We start from the raw sequence: 21,697 nt of genomic DNA on the forward strand, positions 1-21,697 counted from the left end.
ATACAAAAAATGTGGTCAGAGTGCAGAGAGGAAAAATGGATCAGAATTTTTTTTTGTTTCTATGGGATTCATTCAAATAACAACAACAATGACTGCAACATAAACACAAAACAATATAAAACATCTGTATTTTAGTGAAAAGGTGTCCAAATAATTTCTTCATTTTCTATACATGTTCGTGTCTGTGTGTGTGAGTGACTGTGAGTATGTGTATTTCCGTTTAAAATAAATGTAACATCAGTTGCATTAGTGACATCAAACAGGTGTCACACTCCTTAGGTTTACAGAGAAACATCTGCGAAACAGGAAACCAAAGTGTTTCCCTTCCTGAATGCCTCAGCTCTAATATAAACAACTTCTGCAGTGGCAATGGCAACCAGAGACTGACAGTAAACCTTATGACATGCTGGAAACACAATGTTCAACTGATCAAAACAAAGTACAATTTCAATCACTGAGGGGAAAAATGCATACATAAAACATGTATCCAAAGATTACTGCATCAGTTGTAGACATATTGCATTATTATTTTGCATTATTTTGTATTATTATTACTGATTCTAATTTTGTTTGTCACATTACCATTAAGATCTTTTTACACAGAGTAGAAACTATTAAAATATTGAAATGCTGGAAAAAAAAAACCTAACAACACTATTATTTTTCTCATTATTATACTGAATATATAATAAAGGAAGTATGGTGGGTGATAACTGTCATTTTTAAAGATTACACTGCAGTCTATTTGGCCTTGTGGCCAAATCTTACACGGTTCCTTTGCGCCCCCTATTGGTTCCAAATGGCTGCTTTTACTAATGTCGACACGTTCACTATTTTAAAGCATTTTTATTATGTCCTCTTTATAAAATATTCGTTTAACGATTAGGAGTTTTTTTTTTATTTAGTTTATAAATTGTTATATAACAGAAGGTAAAATAAACTATACATTTAAGATAAATAAAAAAATACTTTATTATAGTATTGGGTATACAATGTGCTGTATGTCTGTACTGTTATTCGGTACAATTATTAAAAATCTTTTTTTTATTCACGGAGCATTTTACTGATTTGGTTGACTTTAAAACTGATAAAAAATTCAACTGAACTGCTGTAATTTGGCAGTGACTGCATTCAGGTCTGTTCTGGTCAGTAGGTCAGTCAGCCACCGAGGCGCCGCGTTCCTGTTTTGCGCATGCGCGCAGTAACCCTATAATAGCCCTGTGGAGGGGATGTGAAATCTGCATAAGCATGCATACTCCTTAGTAAGGTAGTGTTCGCCTTTGCCAGTCCAGTCCTTCTTCCGCACTACATTTCCCGCGAGTCTTTGCTGCAGCACAAGAATGGACGACAAGTCATGTGGATGAGAGCACAACGGTGCATCTGCCGAAGGGACAAGATCAGAGAAAGATGCGGGAGGAGGAGGAGGACACCGCCGTTAGCACGGCCCGGAGCTCGCGCGTTCTCGCGACCAAGTCCGTAGACGTGGCCGAGTGCGATGGCGTGAAGGAGCAGGCGCCCGTACTGTGCGGCTACCTGAACAAACTTGCAGGCAAAGGGCCTCTGAAGGGATACAAAACGCGCTGGTTCGTCTACGACCAAAGGAAGTGCTACTTGTATTACTTCAAGACTCCTCAGGACACTCTTCCTCTTGGCCACATTGAAATCGCAGACGCCTCTTTTACGTACGATGTGGAGGGAGAAGAGGGGCAGTTTGAGATCCGCACCGCGGGCAAAGAGTTCTTCCTCAAGGTAAACTACACATAAGCTCCAGACGTGCCCAAGTCTGGAGTTAGCTGTCTGTGCTAACCTGATAAGATGTTTACTCAGTTTTCAAATATCAGCTGCATTTCTTTTGTCGGCACTGTCAAGCCCGATGGTTTCCTGTTTGTCTGCCATGGGCATTAAATGTAGGGAAATGGATCATCATTACAAGTGGTTTTGTTGGTTCAGCTCAGGTACATCTCCTATCCTCAACACATGAACACACTTTCAGTTCAGTTTATTTCTGAGAAAACCTGTCAGTATGCCAATTACATTTAATTTACAAAAAGAAGGAACAGTGCATGCAAAAACAATCTATCAAACTCATAAAAATGAAAATCCTAAAAAAAAAAAATCTGTATTGTCTGACCAGAACCCAGGCAGAAACCCACACTTGAGCTGCTAGAACAGTTTGAGCTGCTGATAGAATGGAAACCTTTTATCAATTATTGCTACTTATTATAAATCGTTCAACAAAACGACACACAAATGACAGAAGTGATAAGAAAGCTAGATATGTTTATACACGTATTTTTCTTGCATTCAAGAAACCAGCAAAGTAGACCTTTACCCATAAACTTGGCAACTTTTCTCCAAGTACACAAAGACATACATTAAAAAAAAAAAAAAAAAAAAAGGTCTGCGAACTTTTGAACTTGTCATGTTGTTATTTTTCTTGGAAAATGGAGGAACATCTGCAAAACATAACATGCTTAATGCCTCTTTGGTATGAATTATGTTTGTCAGCGTTTTGGACTAAGGCGAATTGTTTGCATTGAACCGGATATGTATGACTGCTTTATTTTCCAAATACAATACTAAATACAATTTAGGAGGCTGTCGTGCGTGTCTAGACCTTGTACGTGTATGGCCCCTATTTTATACACACCTAAAAGAGTTAATATCAAATCCTAGCAGACTCAGCACTCGCAAAAGGAATCTCTTAGTCACTCCGTCCGCTTGCCTCTCCTTAAAAGGGTACAGAGAAACAGATTTGATTTACCACACTAATTTTCCCAAACTGCTTTAGAAATATAAGCAGCTGTTCTGCTTCCGTAAGGATGTTTTGGGGTCTTTTTTCGTGGCTTTTTTCCCCAGATTTTAAATATTGTAAATAAGCTTATTGAATAGTGTTTAACATTTAAACTTGAAAACCTTTGAATTCATAGTGTTCTGTGTGAAATCCTCTTACATTCTGTCAATGTTCAAAATGATTTTATCCAGATCTCGTGTTTCCTTCCAAAAACATGTTTTATGTGCACTCGATTTCCTCTAGGTGGGAATGTGTGTGCACAGTGCTGTACAATGGGCTGGTGTCCCATTCCAGGTGGATCTTCATCATGTGCCTAGCATTCCTAGGATATGTCCCAGATCCACCAATACCTTGCCCTGGATAAAGATGAAGATGATTGATGACACACATTTATATTTAGACACTGCACATAGCTGTAAGATACAGGTTAAGAGAATGAGATCTGTTGCACATTTTGTTGGCATTTCTAAGATTATTTTCAGTAGCAAATATTCCCTCTGGTTTACCAGCCAACTTCAGCGCTGAAATGTTTTATTAAACTCAGTCTTGGACTGCTAGAGAGTTAGTAAAGTGGTAATGAAATACCATATTTAACACAAGGCCACAATCCACAGACTGCATCATAAAGTAAGCTGTTATAAAGTACTGCTTATATAACATGAGGGGTAAATAAACATTTAAAGTTGAACACATCCACATTTCTTTTATGAAAATGTAGCTTCTTTATTTTCAATCTGGATGGATTTTTTGAACACAACAAAAAAAAAAAGCTCTCTTACGCATGCTAGAATTCAAAGGTCAGTTTTAAGGGAAGACTTTGGTGTCTTGGTAAGCTTAAAACCTGTAAGTGAGCAACTCACATCAGCTCTAATAGAGCAGACATGTTCATGTATCTGTGCTGAGACGGTTGGTGGAATTAAACGAAAACACAAAACCAAACCCCCACACACCTGCATGTAGGCAGCCCTTTTTTAGAGTCTGGGCTAAAAAAAAAAATGGGAGAGATTTGAAACTTAAAACAGAGAATGCAGCTCACAGAAGCAGATCTTGGCCTACAGAAATGTAATTAGCTAGTTAACAATGGAAATAAGAAGGTCTGTGCAAGATTATCTTGAGACATCACCATGGTGTATTAAATCATATGTTGAATTTTTTGTTGAACAATCTGGCACTTCTTTTCTTGCATGCTAGAAGTCAGAAGATCTTTATTGAGTATGTATCTTGCTGTAAGTTTGACATAGTGGCCTAAAGTTAGAGCTGGTAAGTAACATTACTACATTTTAATGTAGTCTCTACGAGCATTCTTAGTGATCACGAGCTAGAGGAACATTTACAAACTTTGTAAAAGAATTTGCTACACATTCAATACATTTAAAAAAATATATATTTTGTATTGTTTTATATGTTCCAGTACCCAGATGACATTCCTTATTGTTATTGTTGTATCAGTCCACTCCTTTCTGTCTGTATTTACTCCGAAGTAAAAGCCCTTGTTCGCTCTCTCCATGTACTATTTAAATTTTTTTTTTTTTTTATTAAAGTTTTGATTCTTATGAAATGAACAGCTTATTTTACACTGAATACAATTAACTATTATTTTCTGGTGGATTAACATATTAGGTCAGATATTTTAAACATAAACACTGTAAACTAGAACCGAGACTGAAACTATCATGTTCAGACTCAGTCATGCTCACACCTGACCGTGTTCCTCTAAAGTAGACACAGCAAAGCACTGTTCAATCAGTCCTGATAACATCTGCGTAGAAAATATAAAAAGATCACAATCAGGTTTTTTTTTTTTTTTTTTTTTTTTTGATATATATTTATTTTCTGAGAGGAAGTTTACAAACCAAAACAAAAGTAGAGGAATGCACATGTCTGAGTTTGAATAGAAACAGATTATCATGTATTACTAAAGATGCAGGTTGTGCAATTTATACTTTTTTAAAAATCATTATTACAATCTGAATTTAGTTTCAATTAAAATATGCTAGTATGTGTTTATTACTTATGCTATACTATGTTTTACTCCCAAAAAATGCATTTATACTGGTATATTTTTGGAAGAAATCTGGAAAACCCAGAGGAAATGCATTCCTATTTGCACACATAAGCACTACCTGCTGCACAACAGTGCTTTCTTGATAAATAATTGTTATATACATTTTTTTAGAAATAAATATATTTGTGATTTTTCATTTGAGCTGTTATCAGACAACCCTAGCTGTAGATGTCAGTTCAGTCCCCTCATGTGTCTCTCTTTCTGCAGGCGCCCAGCAGGCAGGTGATGCAATACTGGCTTCAGCAGCTACAACAAAAGCGATGGGAGTTCAGTAACACACGAGGATTTGGCAACCGAGACAGCATGTGCTCCCCCACTCCTCTTTTTCCACACACAGGCCTGGTGGCCAAAGATGCTGGTAAGAGCCTGAGAAGTGTAGGCTATTTGAATTCATGCCACAAATAAACCCATACACACTCTCTATGACAACATGTGGAATTGCTCCAGGTTTCTGGGAGCAACAGTGTTGCAGGATGTGCTGTTGCAGCATGTGGGAAAGTCTCAGGCTGTTGCTTAGCTCACTGCTGCTGTACAGGCACTCATCAAATTGAGAAGTGACTCAACCAAATATGTCTTTGCTTACATGAAGTGGCTTAATATTTAACACACTTAAGCTCAGTCTCTCTGTATACACCTACACTTTCACTTTCTTATAATGATAAAGGTGGTCCTGACAAATACACAGCAGATTAGACTTTTGGACTTTTGGTTTTTACTGAGTAGATTTTGGCTAATTCTATCAGTCAGATTATGTTTACTTTTAAATGTATTGCACATAGCAAATACTCTTATCCAGAGTGCTTTAAAGTCTCCTTAAATAAGGAGGACTTCAGTCTAAAATACCATCAGTTTGATAGTCAATCAGGTCGAGAGTCTAGACCTTTAAATGAATCTGTAGTGTTTGGTTCATATTTCTTCTAATATTTCATAAAAAGGTTTGAGGTGTGCCCTTTGCTTATCACGGTTTACTCAAACACTTCAGTGCATGTTGATTTTGCAACTTAGTCAGCATTAGAGACCAACTGTAGTGCAAGAACTGTTAGTGAAGCTAGTGAGTCTGGTCATGCAGTCAATGCATTGCAGGAAAAGTTAGTCATTTTTTGCGGAACACTAATTGTTTACATTGTGGCTCAGATTCCACGCCCCCTGAGCTGCCTAACGAAACTATGGAGAGTGTGCGCAATGATTTCACAGAGGAGGCAGATGCTAATGGTTTAGTGGGACTCCAGACTGCAAGGAACCCAACCCTTAATTTCTCTCTTCGACAATGGAGAACCGAGCTGAGGTGAGAACTTGTGAAATGCAATTCAATATGCAGTTCCCAACATATAATTCTGATTAAATTATACTTGTGAAATGTACATATGGACACACAGTGTTGTCGATGATTTGTCAAACAACAAAGATAGGAGTTGAAAAAGAGAGAATACAGCATTGTAACATTATGATAACATGGAGATACGATTTTTTTTTTTTTTTTTTTACATTAATGCATGTCCCACTACTGCAGCGTTCTGTTTAAAAATGCATGCTTGGCAGATACCATGATATTGGGTTTTACTATTTTTACTACATGTGTACCTTTTTGTACATGTGTGTTTATTTCAATAGAAACATTTCACAATATTAATAAGCTTCCCTCCCCTATATTCATACATACTTTTCCTCATCATACACATGGGCATTTGCATGACACATGCTGTTCCCATAGATAAATTCCCTTATTAAAATGTAAAAAGTCAATAGACTGTTGTTTCTTTCCAGTAATTTTCATACCGTATCATCACAATTTGAATGATAAAAAAGTGTTGCACATATGCAAATGCTTGTCCAGTTTTGTGATTGGTGTAAGACAGGGGTAGACACACTACTTATAAAATGACCAAATCAAAATGATCTACCTACTATAAAAATGCATAAATAAATTTCCTTTTTTTTAATGTCATGTTTACTGTTAATCTACCGGTAGGTTGCGATCGATGTATTGGGCACCCCTGGTGTAAGAGAACAGTAAATTCAACAAGGAAATCTTGTTCACTGTTTTCTTTTAGTAAAATGACTACCCAGAAATTAAATTATAAACATGATAATGAACAGATTCTACATTGATCTGTATGTAAATATCCATGGCACATTAATAATCTTACACCCAGTCTAACTATAGTCTGTATTACGCTTGAAAAGCTAAAAAGTAATTTAGGCGCCTTATATAAGCTATAAAAAGCAACCTCTATGTCCTAAGTAGACCCTACCTGCTACGACCTGAAATATTAGATGACTGACATATTTGTCAGCTAGAAATTATATCCAGGTGAATCATCCTGCTTGTATCTGGGTAGACTGTAAGATGAGTATAACTGACCCAACAAGAAATATTAGAATTATTTGTTATAGTTGCAAATTTGGAAGATGCATGTAAGTAGCAACTTCCACAAATACATTTATTTCATAGAAAGGGATTCTGTAATAAGAAGTAATAAGAATTTATGTAATTATAAATATAATTGCTTATACAGATATAATAGAAAGCAAGTATAATAACAAAAAACAATAATTCTTTACATTATAGAAAAACAATAATAATCTTCAAACACACCTGTATGTAATGTTACATAGATGAGTGCTGTAATGATTTATAATGAGGTACAGATTTTCATCCCTGAACAATCTCTCTCTTTTTTTTTTTTTTTTTTTCTTTTTCTTTTTCTTTTTTTTTGGACAAGAGTACACTGTGTGACTGGTGTGGTGGATGTGTCCAACCCAGCCTTTGTTCATGCTGACTTGACATGATTATCAGAAACAATGATACAGTCAGGTTACATGTGCATTATGTATCACAATATACAGATTAACTGTGCTAACAAAATGCCATAAACATCTGTGCCAGATTAAACAATGGTTTTATTTATAAAAATAATTATTTAAAAAAATTAGCTTGTTACTCTGTAACAAATAATATAGTATAATAAGGTTAATGATGTTACTCACAGGTTTCTCACAGAAGCATATTATGATGTATCTTATCAATGCTTTGATTTCTATCACAGTTTTGATATTTTGCTAATTGTTATTGCCAGTTTAAAATAAGTTGTTGTAAAACTTCATGTTCTAACATTTCACACTTCATTAGTACTTAATTTGATTTCCTGTGTGTCATTCCAGCATGTGCATAACATATTTTTATATATTTTTTTGTTCAGATTTTTATAGCCAGTGTTTTTTGTGTGCATATCCTCCTTAGCTGCTTTTTGCATTGACCACAACACACACGCTCTCTCTCTCTCTTTCTCTCTCCCTCTCTCTCCCTCTCCCATCAGGAACAGTATGTCTCACTTGCGGCCCAACCGAGGGGGAGAGAGCAGACGCAGTGTGTTTTATACACCCAATAATGAGGAGTGGGAGTTGGTGGATCACCCCACTAAGGACACTCCAGAACACAAACCTCCATCAGAGATTCAGCGGCGTGAGAGCCCTTCACACCTCCACAGACGTAAGAGATGTCTTTCATGCTTACTGTGGCTTCTGAAAAACTACAGTAATATTTATAAAATCTATTTCCTCTTTTCTGTTTTAATCACTTCTAGCAATGCAGTAGGGCATAGGAGAGATACTTGCATGTTTTTTTTATTATTTTAATGAATGTAAAAAAGCACATTTTAAAGCTAATTTTGAAGCTCTGTTGCTTGTCCTAGACTCCATCGGCTCAGCGTTCACATTCGATTTCCGGAACTCTTCGCGCATTAAGCGTCCTTTCCAGATGAGCATGGCTAAATCGAGCCGCAGTGCAGAAACGTCACCAGTGGAGTGTAATGGCAGTAAGACTGTAGAGCTGCAACTACGTCTTCAGAGCCAACATGATGAGTTAACCCACATGCAGGAGGAGCAGAATCGCCTGCAAGAGGAGCTCAGCAGTCAGAAGGTACAGGAGAGAGATGACTGAATAGGGAAGATTAGAAATTTTGAAACCCTAAACTGTGAAGTCATGCAATACAAATACTGAACTTCCTTTTGAGACATAATCCTTTTGTTTGAAAAGGTGGGTTATATCAGTAGTATGTTTTTTAACCCTGATCCTCTGTTATATATGGCAGTTGAAACGAGGATGTTAGTGTAATAATGATTAAGAGACTGTGCTAAATGGCTAATGTAGATACTAATAAGGATAATTATATAAGTACTTATCTATTATCATCATAAAATGGAGATCGTTCAAATTCAAAACAACTTTTTAAAAAAAAAATTCTAAATTTGTATACGTAAAATATATAGGCCTGAGGTGCCTTCTCAATTCCTGTTTATCCTTATGGTGATCACTGTGGTTGAGTTCAGGGCTCAGTGCAGGCTGTTTGAGCTTTTCACCTGCAGGTTTGAGGTCTCTTAGTTCTAGGGAAGAGAAAAGTAACAGCAAGCAATGGCACTCAAGACATACATTTGGCCTTGTCTAGCAATCTTGATAGTCAAATTAATATTTTAAATATAGATTTTAAAGTGATAGCAATACTGGCTTATGTACTGGACATATTGGTATATTCATGAAGATTTGTTTATTTAGTTCAGCCATTGACTTGTGAACTAAAACATATAATCTCATGGCACTTATTGTTGGTTACCAAACTGCAAAATATGCCTACTGATGTATTGCTCTCTGGCCACTGTAAATGTTGTAAATGTACTATTGAGTAATGTAAGATGTGTGACGGACAAGACTGACATTTTCTTCCCATGCCGAGAACTCAACTAACAGTGTGAGTTAAACTGTCTTTTGAATCCTGCTGCCAGTTCCCTAATTACTTCTCTGCTCAACCAAGATGGGGAATTCCCGTGTGATTGTGTGTGTGTGTGTGTGTGTGTGTGTGTGTGTGTGTGTGTGTGTGTGTGTGTGTGTGTGTGAGTGTGTGAGTGTGTGTGTGTGTGTGTGTGTGTGTGTGTGAGTGAGTGTGTGTGTGAGTGAGTATGTGTGTGTGAGTGAGTATGTGTGTGTGAGTGAGTATGTGTGTGTGTGAGTGTGTGTGTGTGAGTATGTGTGTGTGTGTGAGTATGTGTGTGTGTGAGTATGTGTGTGTGTGAGTATGTGTGTGTGTGAGTATGTGTGTGTGTGTGTGTGTGTGTGTAGTATGTGTGTGTGAGTATGTGTGTGTGTGTGTGAGTGAAATATAAGCTCACACATTTAACCTTAACTTAAGACAATTTAATCAGATCCCAGGTTTGATTCTTTTGCATAATATCTGTGAGATGTTAGATTTTTTTTCTTCTTCTATTTTTTACACTGGTTATTTTAAAATGCGCATAGGAGTCGGTGGTTCCCCTTTAATGGTCTTCAATACCACCCTAAATGAATTCTCTTACCTTGTGCCCTGTGTTTATCTCCCTGGATCCACCACCAGCCTAAATAGAATAAAGCTGCTAAAGATGAAATAATTATTAGTTTTGATTAGTCTAAAGTGAAATAGACAATGTTGCTTTGTTTCCTGTTAAGTTGTTTTAGATTTGGTTATACATTGTATACAGTATAGTCTGGAATTCGGCATAAAAGAAAACATACTTTTCATTAGGCAGAAACTTGTTGAGGGAAAATGTGAATAAGTGATTGCAAGCGTGCATAAATATCATGTATATCTTTAGACACAGAGAATGAAAATGGAGCCTGTGTAGATCATTAAAAAGTAAATGAATAATTATCTCAACTCGTATTTTATTAAAATGATCCTGTATTTATTTTTTATTTTTATTATTCCTGTTTAGTGTAATTAGTGTTGCATTGTTTTATTCACTGCAAAGTTGAACCATTTTAAAAGAAATTATTGATATTTATTGATATTTATTGATATTTAGTCAAATTTGAACAGAATAAATACTGTATATACTTTGCAGGGCATTGGTAATGATGCCTAATTTGAAGAATAGTGTTGACAGCTTGTGCTAAAAAATTATATATACACCGTAATTTCCGGACTATTAAGCACACCCATATATAAGCTGCACCCACTGAATTTTACAAAGATTTTTATTTTGAACATAAATAAGCTGCACCTGCCTATAAGCCGCAGGTGTCTACACTGAAAGTAATGAACTTTACACAGGCTTTAACGAAAGACAGTGCCTGTTACATGGTGTAACGGGTGAAATATGTTGTGTCTCTCCTTTTAGAGCAGAGCGGCATTTTGGGAATAGCCTGCCGCTGCATTTTTTCCGGTATTACTGCATGTGTGCAAGACCAAGGAATATGTTCTTATTATTTTTTGATGCTCATTTCTAAGTTTCTTTGACTAACCCGTAACGCTGTTGCCAAGAAAAATAAAAAAGCGTTTTGCAACTGCAGTTACTGAGCTATCCCATGACCCTGACTAAACCCGTTACAACGGCTTGTATCTAAACAGTAGCCTACCAAGAAAGTCATTGTTCACTGTCTTCCTCCTTCCTTTCACAACTATTTCTCTCTCGTTTTTTATTTCGCATTGTCGTGCGTTTAAAAATCCCCATCGGTGGAAGTTTTTCTCCCGATGCCGTGCAGCTCAGAACACAGGTGAGGTGCGTTTTTAAGTTTCCGTTCGGAAATTTCATTGGTCTAATGTTATGGGGTTCAGTTTTTTGGCTTTAGGTTTGTGAAACCTCGAAAAACCCAGGAAAATCCATAAATTGGCCGCTTCGTTGTTTAAGCTGCGGGGGTCAAAACGTGGGGAAAAAGTAGCGGCTTATAGTTCGAAAAATACGGTAACATGAGAGAACTTTTTTTATTACATTTAATTCACCAAGGATTCGAATAAAAATATATAAATCAGATGAGTAAAGACTTTTTTTTTTTTTTTTTTTTATGTTCTATTATAAATGAGCTTTTATAAATTCCTTTATAAAATGTGCATGCAGACAATTTTTGTTTCTGCTTCGGCTAGTATGTCAGTTGTACTAAATGCTTGAGCTGATCCTCATCATGAGACCTTGCATGACCATTGACCCTTCTAGTTTAAGTGTTTTACTTTCTTAGTCAGCACAACTTATATACAGAGACCTCAATAAGACAGTGTTAACTGAAATGGTGAGCACATCCACAACTAAATTAGTTGTATTCTCATGACTTTTTGACTCCAGAAGACCTTGATCATAAGCACAGAGGAGTCACTGTTTTGTTTCATTTCATGTCAGCTCATCTAGTGTGAGTGCATTGTGAGATGGTGCTCTCCGAGCTTACAGCTATAGGAACTTTCCTGATGAAGAAATTTCTCTTTTCCACTAGGAGCTAGTGCGTCTCCTCCAGCAGACTCTGAGGACTGCTCAGTGTGATCGCCGGCCAGGAGAGATGGACATGGCTGGAGCTTTGGCTGAGAGAGATGGCCATATCCAGGCTCTGTGTGGTCACATGGAAAGACTGGCACTGGAAAAAGAGAGCCTGCAGCAGGAGCTGAAGAGCCTAAAGATCAAGGTGGGAGAAATAAACGATCAGTTGGGTATGCTGATGGAGACTATCCAGGCCAAAGATGAAGTGATCATGAAGCTGTCACAGGAGAACAATGAAGTGAGCACTGAGGCAACCGAGTGTAGCTCTCCTTCAGACCGGGACAGACAAGAGCTCCAACATCTGAAGGTAAGCAGACCTGATAATATATAATCTAAATACTAACAAAATACTACATTATTAACACTGTATAGTTGCTACAGAATATACTATGGTGCTATACAACTAGCACATAATTAAGACATAAGAATGTGGTGGCATATATTAAACATATACTAAGCATATATAAGATTTTGATAAACTGAGTTCCTTATTTAATATGGAAAAAACATCCACAGGGCACATGGGCATTTTTTGACACTCGTTATTATGACTCTCAGTGATATTATTAAACAGGATGTGAAGCATATCTTCTGAATGAATGCTGTTCCAATGCTGAGGTGCATTTGCTCTGATCTGGTAACTGTCAGTGGCTCAGCACCTCACTAAGACACTTCTGTTTTTTCTTTTAACCACACACCTTTAAAAATAATTTTTTAATTTATTAAAACATCTAATATTTTACAGCAGTGATACATAACTTTTTTTCTAAGTTGTCAAAACTACTTCAGTAATCCCTGCTTTACCGCAGTTCCAATCTCTTCCCCCCGGTTTATCGCGGAATTGTGGTTGCCACATACCGTAATTTCCGGACTATTAAGTGCACCCATATATAAGCCGCACCCACTGAATTTTACAAAGATTTTTATTTTGAACATAAATAAGCCTACACTGAAACTAATAAAGTTTACACAGGCTTTAATGAAAGACAGTGTCTGTTACACGGCTTGTATCTAAACAGTAGCCTACCAAGAAAGTCATTGTTCACTGTCTTCCTCCTTCCTTTCACAACAATTTCTCTCAAGAGTTTTTCTTTTGGCATCGTCGTGCGTTTAAAAATCACCATCGGTGAAGCTTTTCTCCCGATGCTGTGCAGCTCAGAACACAGATGAAGTGCGTTTTTTTTCATGCCCGGTTGTTTTCAGCGTGAGGTCGCCTTTCCTGTTGACAGTCCGAGTGAGCGGCAGGTCAAACGTCAGAGGAACCTTGTCCAAATTTATGATGTTGTGCGGTCTGATTAACTGGGAGCGTGATTTAATATAGAGTTTCATTGGTTAAACTTAACCCGTTTGGCAATTGAATTGGTCTACTGTTACGGGGCTCAGTGTTTTGGCAGCATGAAGCTTGTGAAACCGGGAAAACCCCCGGAAAAATCCATAAATTAGCTGATTCATTGTTTAAGCCACAAGGTTCAAAGCATGGGGAAAAAGTAGCGGCTTATAGTCCGGAAAATATGGGTAACTAATTTGTTTAGCTGATGTTCACGGTCTCTCGTGGATAGACCAAAAAACGTATAGATAATTGTTTTTGTGGCGTTTTATGTTGAAATAATGAAATTTATTAATACAAATATAATTCTTAAATGAAGTAAAATGTTAATATAGTACAGAACTGTTTACATAAAATAGCATTTTTGGGGTGGCATCCATTTATCTTGGGTACGTCTTGGAGCGTAACTACCGCCATAAACAGGGATTACTATAAAATGTTAGTGATAAAATGTATAAAATTATCCTGGAAATTTTTACTCAGGTTTTGCAGTGTTTTTATTTTTTACTAGTTTTACTTGAAGCACTTGAAGTCACTGGTGGGCATATAATGAGCATTCTTGTACTTTTTGGTGTTTCAGGACAGTCTTCAGGGCTACAAATCCCAGAATAATTTCCTGAACAAAGAAATCCTTGAATTGACAGTGTTACGAAGGAAAGCTGAAAACAGAGAGAAGTTTCTAGAGGCAAAAGTGAGTGTAAATGTGTTATTGTTGTTTTTTTTTTTTTTTTTCCTTTTTGTTAATTCATCTTGTAGTGTAGAGATTTTTTTTACCGCTCTGCCTATATCTTTGCCCTCTTTCATTTGCACATTCTCTTGGTTTCAATGCAGTACAGTGCTCTGGAGGCCAAGCTGTGCCAGGTGGAGAGTAAGTACTTGGTTCTCCTGCAGGAGGTAAAGACTCCAGTTTGCTCCTCATCTGAGCAGGGCCCAAGCAGAGATGTCATTTCTAGACTGCTGGAGGATGCTCTGCAGGTGGAGAGCTCTGATCAGCACGAGCACATGATTCTCAAGCCCCATCCTGTCAGGTAGAACAATTTTTACTTTATTGTTCAAACATCTGCTTCTGTGATGCTGAGATTAGCCCATAATTATAAAGTTTCTGTTCCTAATATTCAGCAAGATTTCAGCAATATTTTTGCATGGATATTCACATATTTAATAAATATACAATTCCTTATTACTTACTAGAATAAATATGTAATGTACTTATGCAATATACTTATGGTAATATCAGTTTATTTCATATATGTATTTTCTATAGTCACATATCATGGAATGATAATGCACCTATTTGATGGAGGAACTTAGAATGTTTCTAAGCACCAAAATTATTATTTTTATTTTATTTTATTTAAACCATAATTCCTATTAAGGTGTAAATTATCTCACAGACAAACAAAACTAGTAAGAACATACATATAGATACATACATACACACATCTACGAGGTACAGGTTTTATTCCCTTTAAGGAAATATGTGTTGATGTAAATCTTCTTTCCTTTTTAGTGAGTATGACATATATGGCTTCAAAACAGTTCCAGAGGAGGAGGATGAGGAAGAGAAGCTGGTAGCCAAAGTTAGAGCTTTAGAGCTCCGATCTCTTTCTTTAACTGACCAGGAAGTGTCTGTTGGAGTGAAATGGGAAAACTACCTGGCTGGTACCATAAACAGGGAGCCAGTGCGCTCTCCTGAGCTAAAGGCTTTAATTCGCAATGGTGTTCCTCACGTGCATCGCTCCAGAGTCTGGAGCTGTTGTGTTAACTTCCATGTGAAGAAGATCCGCGAGTGCCAGAAGCCAAATTACTATGAGAGCCTGTTGTGCACAGCAAGGGAAAAACCAAACCCAGCTTCAAAACAGATAGAGCTGGACCTGCTGCGTACACTGCCCAATAACAAGCATTATGCCTCACCTTCAGCTGATGGCATCCAGAAACTTCGAAACGTGCTGCTGGCATTCTCCTGGAGAAACCCAGACATTGGATACTGTCAGGGACTTAACAGGTAAACAAACTTGTAAATGAGACTGCTGTATAACATTAAGTATATAGCACCCTTGATGTACTGGTAATGTAGCCCAAAGCTACTGCTATATTGGTGAGATATTGAAAATCATCATGTATATTTATTAATTTTAAAGTTGCGATAACCTTATTTCACTGTTTCTTCATTATTTATTTAAATCCTTTTAGGCTAGCAGCAATAGCTCTTCTCTATCTAGAGCAGGAGGAGGCTTTCTGGTGTCTCATCACCATTGTGGAAGTTTTCATGCCACGAGACTATTACACCAAGACTCTTCTTGGCTCACAGGTACTATTAATAGCCTTTTTTTATATTGGAAAAATGTTAGAACTACTTCAGTTGGAGTAAGTCCAATTAACATGTGACTTTTAGATGACTGTGATTCATTAGTTAGCCCTGTTCTTTACCTGTTCTGTGCCATTTCCTTTATCACAGTATTATTTCGTGTTCAAACATATATTTAATTGAGATGTTTAGTATGGGTGTAATATTTTTTAATCATGATATGAAGCTCTAAGATGACTTGATTTTTCTTGAAATTAGTGTAGAAATTAGGCAAAATGGTGCACAGTCCACACTGGGGGAAACAGTAAGTTATCACTTTGTGTCATAACTAAGGCCAGGACATGTACTATATAATGCTTTTGCTGTAATAATAATAATGCAGTAGGTAGCAGAAAAGTAAAAAAAAAGACCGGAAATTGCAGCTGGGTCTTATAAACCACTTCTCATTCTGCTTTTTATATTTTGCTTTTTTCTTCGGTCAGATATTTTGTTTTGTTGTAGCTTTTTATTTTATGCCAGTGGTCTTCTGTCCTTTTTAAAGAATTTTGTTTGATCTTTTTGTACATTTCATTACTGTAGAGTTTGTAGATCGTATTTGTGCAGCCTTAAAGAGGTTACAATGCCCTTAAACTCTCATATTCTGTTATTGAGAGGTAGAATTAGCATTCCTGTAGTTTCTAAGTAATAATTTTATTCACCAAAACTCATTTTTATTTAAAGACTTCATTGTAAAATCTGATATCTTACTGATTAGTTAATGCGTGTTTGAGCACTGTAGTGTAAATAATATGTTAGATTTATGGCAGAATGCATGTAAAACAGTATATTTTTTGGACTGCAGGTTGACCAGCGTGTGTTTAAGGACCTGATGAATGAGAAGCTGCCAAGACTTCATGCTCATTTCGAGCAGCATAAAGTGGACTTTTCTCTCATCACCTTCAACTGGTTCCTGGTGATGTTTGTGGACAGTGTGGTCAGTGACATTCTCTTCAAGATATGGGATGCGCTTCTCTATGAGGGACCCAAGGTAAGAATGACTATGTGCAGCATGTTGTTTATGATTTCAAAATGCTTCTGTAACAGTATAGATATGCTGCATTAATCATAGTGTGCGATGAAATGATCACATCGCAATTGTGTCTCTTTTTTAAGAAAATAAAGAAATAAAGAAATAAATACTATGTAAATGTATTTTAATATAATTAACATCCAGTTCCTTTCAGTGTTTATCTTCTCAAAAATGTAGGCTAGATTTCAAATGCTCCTTTTTTTTGCTGCATGTCATGTCTTTTTATTATGCAGGGGTGTGACACTGTAGGAAATGCTTTGACTGATTCATTTGACAGTGATCGTCAGAGTGAGGCCTCTATTGCCACTCTGAGCATGTTTAATAACTGGGTCATACATGATGGCTATCGAAAGCAAAGAGCAACACGGCATTGCTGACCAGACTTAAATGATACAGTTTAGGATAAATAGTGCTGTACCTTTTTTTTTTTATTTTTTAAGTGCTTATGCAACATGATCAATTCCTGGATATACATAGTACAATACAATAGTCAAGTGGGCAGTCAAGATTCACAAATGTAAAAACAAATCAATAGTCAACATTTACAAATCAAGTGAATTCAATTTATATTTTATAATATAGATTATAATTTATTCAAATTCAAAGTCAAAGAAGTGATTTTTATAAGAACGTCTAATACAGTGTATGATTCTTTTTAAAATGGTGCTCTGAACAAACACAGGATTTTTAAGCTTAGCTCACCTGATAAAACTTGCTTGTTTTATATTGGGGTGTGCATTTAACTGTCTGAGGCACCAGTATTTCTAAATTAAACACAAGTGTATTAAAATTACTATTCAAATTTGTTCTGCCCTGTGTGCACATAAAGTCAGCAACAAACTACAAAACTAGAAAAATAAATGTCTCGCTATCAAGACAAAAAAAAATCTTTGAGGGTTGTGTTTTTTCATATTTATGCAGGTAGAGTGGATAAAAGAGATTTCATTTTCGAGAATGTTTAAAAGTCATAAACTACTATGAGCACATTCAGGGTTAAGATTACTGCGATTTAAACCAAATGCAAAGCAAGGCATGACGGACTCTCTGCTGTGCTTTTGATTTTATGTCAGCTTCTTGCATGAAGTGTTCCTGTATGCTTCAAATACACCAGATGACAGATGTGCGTCGCAGTTTTATGGTTAGAGTAAGCTTAAATATTACCATTTGGCAGAGGGCAAATCCTGACCATGTCTATTGTTTCATGTCACAGATGATCATGGTGTTGATAAATCCAGAAAAAAAACTGATGTCTCTAAAGAAAAAAGTGTAAACAGTCACTGAAAACTAAAACACTCTTAGTAAACCTGACGCAAAACGTTTAAATGTCATGCATACAGATTTGGTTATTATTAGGCCATTTAAGGGAGCAAGAATAGAGTAGTACCGTAGACCTAACAAGAACAGAGTTTTTCTGAATTGATGATAAATCAAAAGTCCCCTGAACAGTAAGGGTTCGCTTTTAGCCCTGGCCCTAATATCCCTCAGGGAGTTCACCTGGTGTGCTGTATTAAAAATCTAATCTAGATCTTTAAAAAAACAAACCAAAAAAAAAAAAGCGCCGCAAAAATGTAATTAAATGAACTGTTGTGCCTCCATGGCAAAGGCTATTCGATCATAATTAACACCTGACATGTTTGAGACATGAGGTATTTTCTCAAGAGCCGTGCTGCCTGGTCAGTGGTCAGAACGTTTTCAATTCCTTTTCTTTTTTGGGGATTTGTTCCTTCTGTGTTAAGTGAAATGTATCTCAGTGTGGTTTTAGTGCTGAATTTCATGACAATACCACTGCGGTGTTTTAGATGTAGTGGTATGTTTTGGGATATGAATGCTTCCTTTTTCTCTCCTCACTGTCCCCTTTCTATTTTATTGTTAAAGTGTAATTTCAGTCTTATATACCTGTGAGAATCTTCAGGACTTTTCTGTACTTTGTGGTAGATTGTATTAAGGAGAGAAAAGAAATTGATATTTTGTTTATCAATAATATGGTCATTTATATTTTTATATTTAATTTTTTTTAACCTTCACAGATCATTTTTCGCTTTGCACTCGCTCTCTTCAAGTGCAAAGAGGAAGAGTTTTTGAAGTTGCAAGACCCCATGTCCATTTTTAAGTATCTTCGATACTTCACACGGACAATTCTTGATGCAAGGTGAAGTGTTTTTATAGGAGTTTATTTGTTGAAATTTATAAAACACTGATGTTTTAGATTTATTAACATACAAATATTTTCTCTCTTGCAGAAAGCTGATGCAAATGGCTTTTGTGGACATGAACCCATTTCCCTTAAGGCAAATCCAAAACCGTCGAACCTTTCATCTGGAGAAGGTTCGACTTGAGCTCACGGAGCTGGAAGCCATTCGCCAGACATTCTTGCGCGAGAGAGAGACCTCGCAAGATGGACGCACACTTATCAGTGATGACGAGGAGGACACCTAAACCTTTATTTCTTCTTCTTTATTAACAGTTTTAAATATTTACAGTAAGTGATCTGTATGGTGAAGTCTTTTCACTTGAAACAGCAAAGAATCTTAAAGAATCGATCCAGCCTTTTCCTTTCCAAAAGTTGTCAATTCTGGTTGATCTTTTGAATTAAATTTATTTTTTAAAGATCAGGCCACATATTGATAATAATCTCATCTTACAGTGGGCATAAGTTTACCTTGACAAAATTTCATTCACCAGTGTTATCACAATCAAACATCTATGATTTACACTTTATTGATCGTCAACTGTTTACGGTTTTATTTTATGCTCATATTAGCTTTGTGCATTATTTTCTGTTATTCATGTTCATTCATTTATGTCTAGTAACTTTTACCCTGGTCAGTGCTGCATTGGATTCATATCATATGCTGGAAACAAGGAGCATGATACTCGATTATACCCTGGATAGGCTGTCCAACCACATCTCTCTCTCTCTCTCGCTCTCTCGCGCTCTCTCTCTCATACACACACACACAAAAACATGCATTAGAGTCAATTTAAAGTAAGACTGCATGTTTTTAGATATGAGAAAACCCAAAGCAACCCAGGGATAACATAAAACACACACACCTGTTAGTGTAGCACCATTACACTGATTTTGCTTGTTAAATTCAATATTCCAGGTTTTGATTGTCCAAAATATTCTTGGTACTTCTTTTACTGTTTTCATTTCCTTATGAAGCACTTAAATCACTTTAAATAATGGACATTCACCTAGTTCAGGGAAGCTGAAGATGCTATAGGTTGAACTAAGAAGTAGTGAATTCTTTCCTTGTGTGCATGTATCTGCAGTAGCTCAGTTAACATTTTTGCTACAGTCATGTGGTGACACTTAGCTGCTGGAAAACAATCTTTGGACAATGCACATCATTTAATCTGTCAGAGCCATGCTGCCTATTTTCTGTTTGAGTGACGTTTCGAACTGGCTTTGGTCTAGTTTGATTTTTCATCTGTCAAGATTCAGACATATATTCAGTGCTGTTTAATTTGTGTGTTATTCAAGTGTTTAGTTCAGGATTTTTATAAATTGACATTTGTGGAATTGAATTTTGACTGCAACAAATTTATAAAACTGAAAACAATTTCCTAAATGTATTGATACAATTTATGAACATTAACATGACCAGCAGGCTCGTGTTTTGGTATTGATTGAATGAGGTTTACCACCTAGCAGTATGTAGACTTTTTTAATGATGATGAAAATAATAATAATAATAATAATAATATTAATAATAATATTTTATGTGCAACAACAACACACATTTCAATCCTTAGGCACATTGCCTTTTTAGTGTTTCATTAAGTTAAAAAATGAATTTACATGGAAATTCACAGCCTGTGTGATGAGGGACAATGAATGTTAGCCTGTTGCCCTTTTATAATGCTGGCTTTATTTTTTATGTTTTTCTTATTCTATATTTTTAAAGGACTTAATTTCAATTTGCAACATTTATACTTGTATCAGGGATATTATATCCAGTTTACTGTGATGTGTACCAGTATTTTCCCATAGGTTATCTGACCGGTCACTCCCTCCCAATTTAATATCAGATATTGATCAGTATAAAACCCTTTGCATTTGACGAAAAAGAAATCAGTTTAATCTTAAATCAAAGCTGTGAATTTTTTGTTGTTGTTGGGGGGAGCAGGTCTCCCAGAATAGCATAGTTTTTGGCATTTTTTTTTTTACTAGGATTTTGAGAAGACCTAAACATTTCCACAGTGTACTTGAAATTATTTCTTTATATTTGTATTCCCAACATTGTAATAATTTCACTTTGTATTAAGGACATTTGTAGTGCACTGCCCATGATATTTGGCCAAAATCATAACATTTCTTGTCTAAACCTTTGTATTTTTTCTATATGAATTACCTATAGGCCTTGTTGTTTAAGCAGATACATTTTATCATTGTCTTTTCCACTGCTTTTCTTGAATAAGCTAGCATGTCTTATTTGCATTGTTATTGTTCAGCAATGCATTGCACTGCTGTTTGCATCATTGTGTATCTATTCCTCCTATATATGAAACAATGTAGAAATCAAGTAATGCATTTAAATGTATCAAGTATTTCATTGTGTAATCGTATTTGTCTCGTCTGCCCATATGACCTGATCAATAAATCTCAGCAGCATTAAGTTAATTGCTGTTTCATTGGTGACGTGTGTTATATGTGCAGGCATGCCTGTTTTTTTTTTGTTTTTTTTTCTGGCTAAGGGTTGTATAGCGGAAGGAGACTACAGGTCAGACCAACAAGGAAACTGAAAATAGGATAACGCTGCAGCAGGACAATACCTTGAGGTTCACCTCAAGTTCCTTCCTGTTATTTATCCTTACTATAGTCAAGTCCTTGCTGACTATATGGAGAATTCATCTCC

At 36.2% G+C, this 21,697-nt stretch overlaps 1 protein-coding gene across 1 annotated transcript; it reads left to right on the top strand.

Moving 5' to 3' along the window:
- The first annotated feature begins 1,228 nt into the window (after positions 1-1,228).
- tbc1d2b (TBC1 domain family, member 2B) lies at positions 1,229-21,462 on the top strand. The gene is made up of 13 exons (XM_046859839.1): positions 1,229-1,749; positions 5,067-5,217; positions 5,994-6,144; positions 8,177-8,349; positions 8,552-8,778; positions 12,091-12,438; positions 14,039-14,149; positions 14,290-14,486; positions 14,969-15,463; positions 15,652-15,769; positions 16,608-16,793; positions 18,863-18,984; positions 19,076-21,462. The coding sequence occupies exons 1-13, from the start codon at positions 1,408-1,410 to the stop codon at positions 19,269-19,271; spliced, it is 2,817 nt and encodes a 938-aa protein (XP_046715795.1). The 5' UTR covers positions 1,229-1,407; the 3' UTR covers positions 19,272-21,462.
- Positions 21,463-21,697: the final 235 nt, after the last annotated feature.

This window comes from Silurus meridionalis, chromosome 10 (assembly GCF_014805685.1).
Source record: "Silurus meridionalis isolate SWU-2019-XX chromosome 10, ASM1480568v1, whole genome shotgun sequence".
In the NCBI taxonomy this organism is placed as follows: domain Eukaryota; kingdom Metazoa; phylum Chordata; class Actinopteri; order Siluriformes; family Siluridae; genus Silurus; species Silurus meridionalis.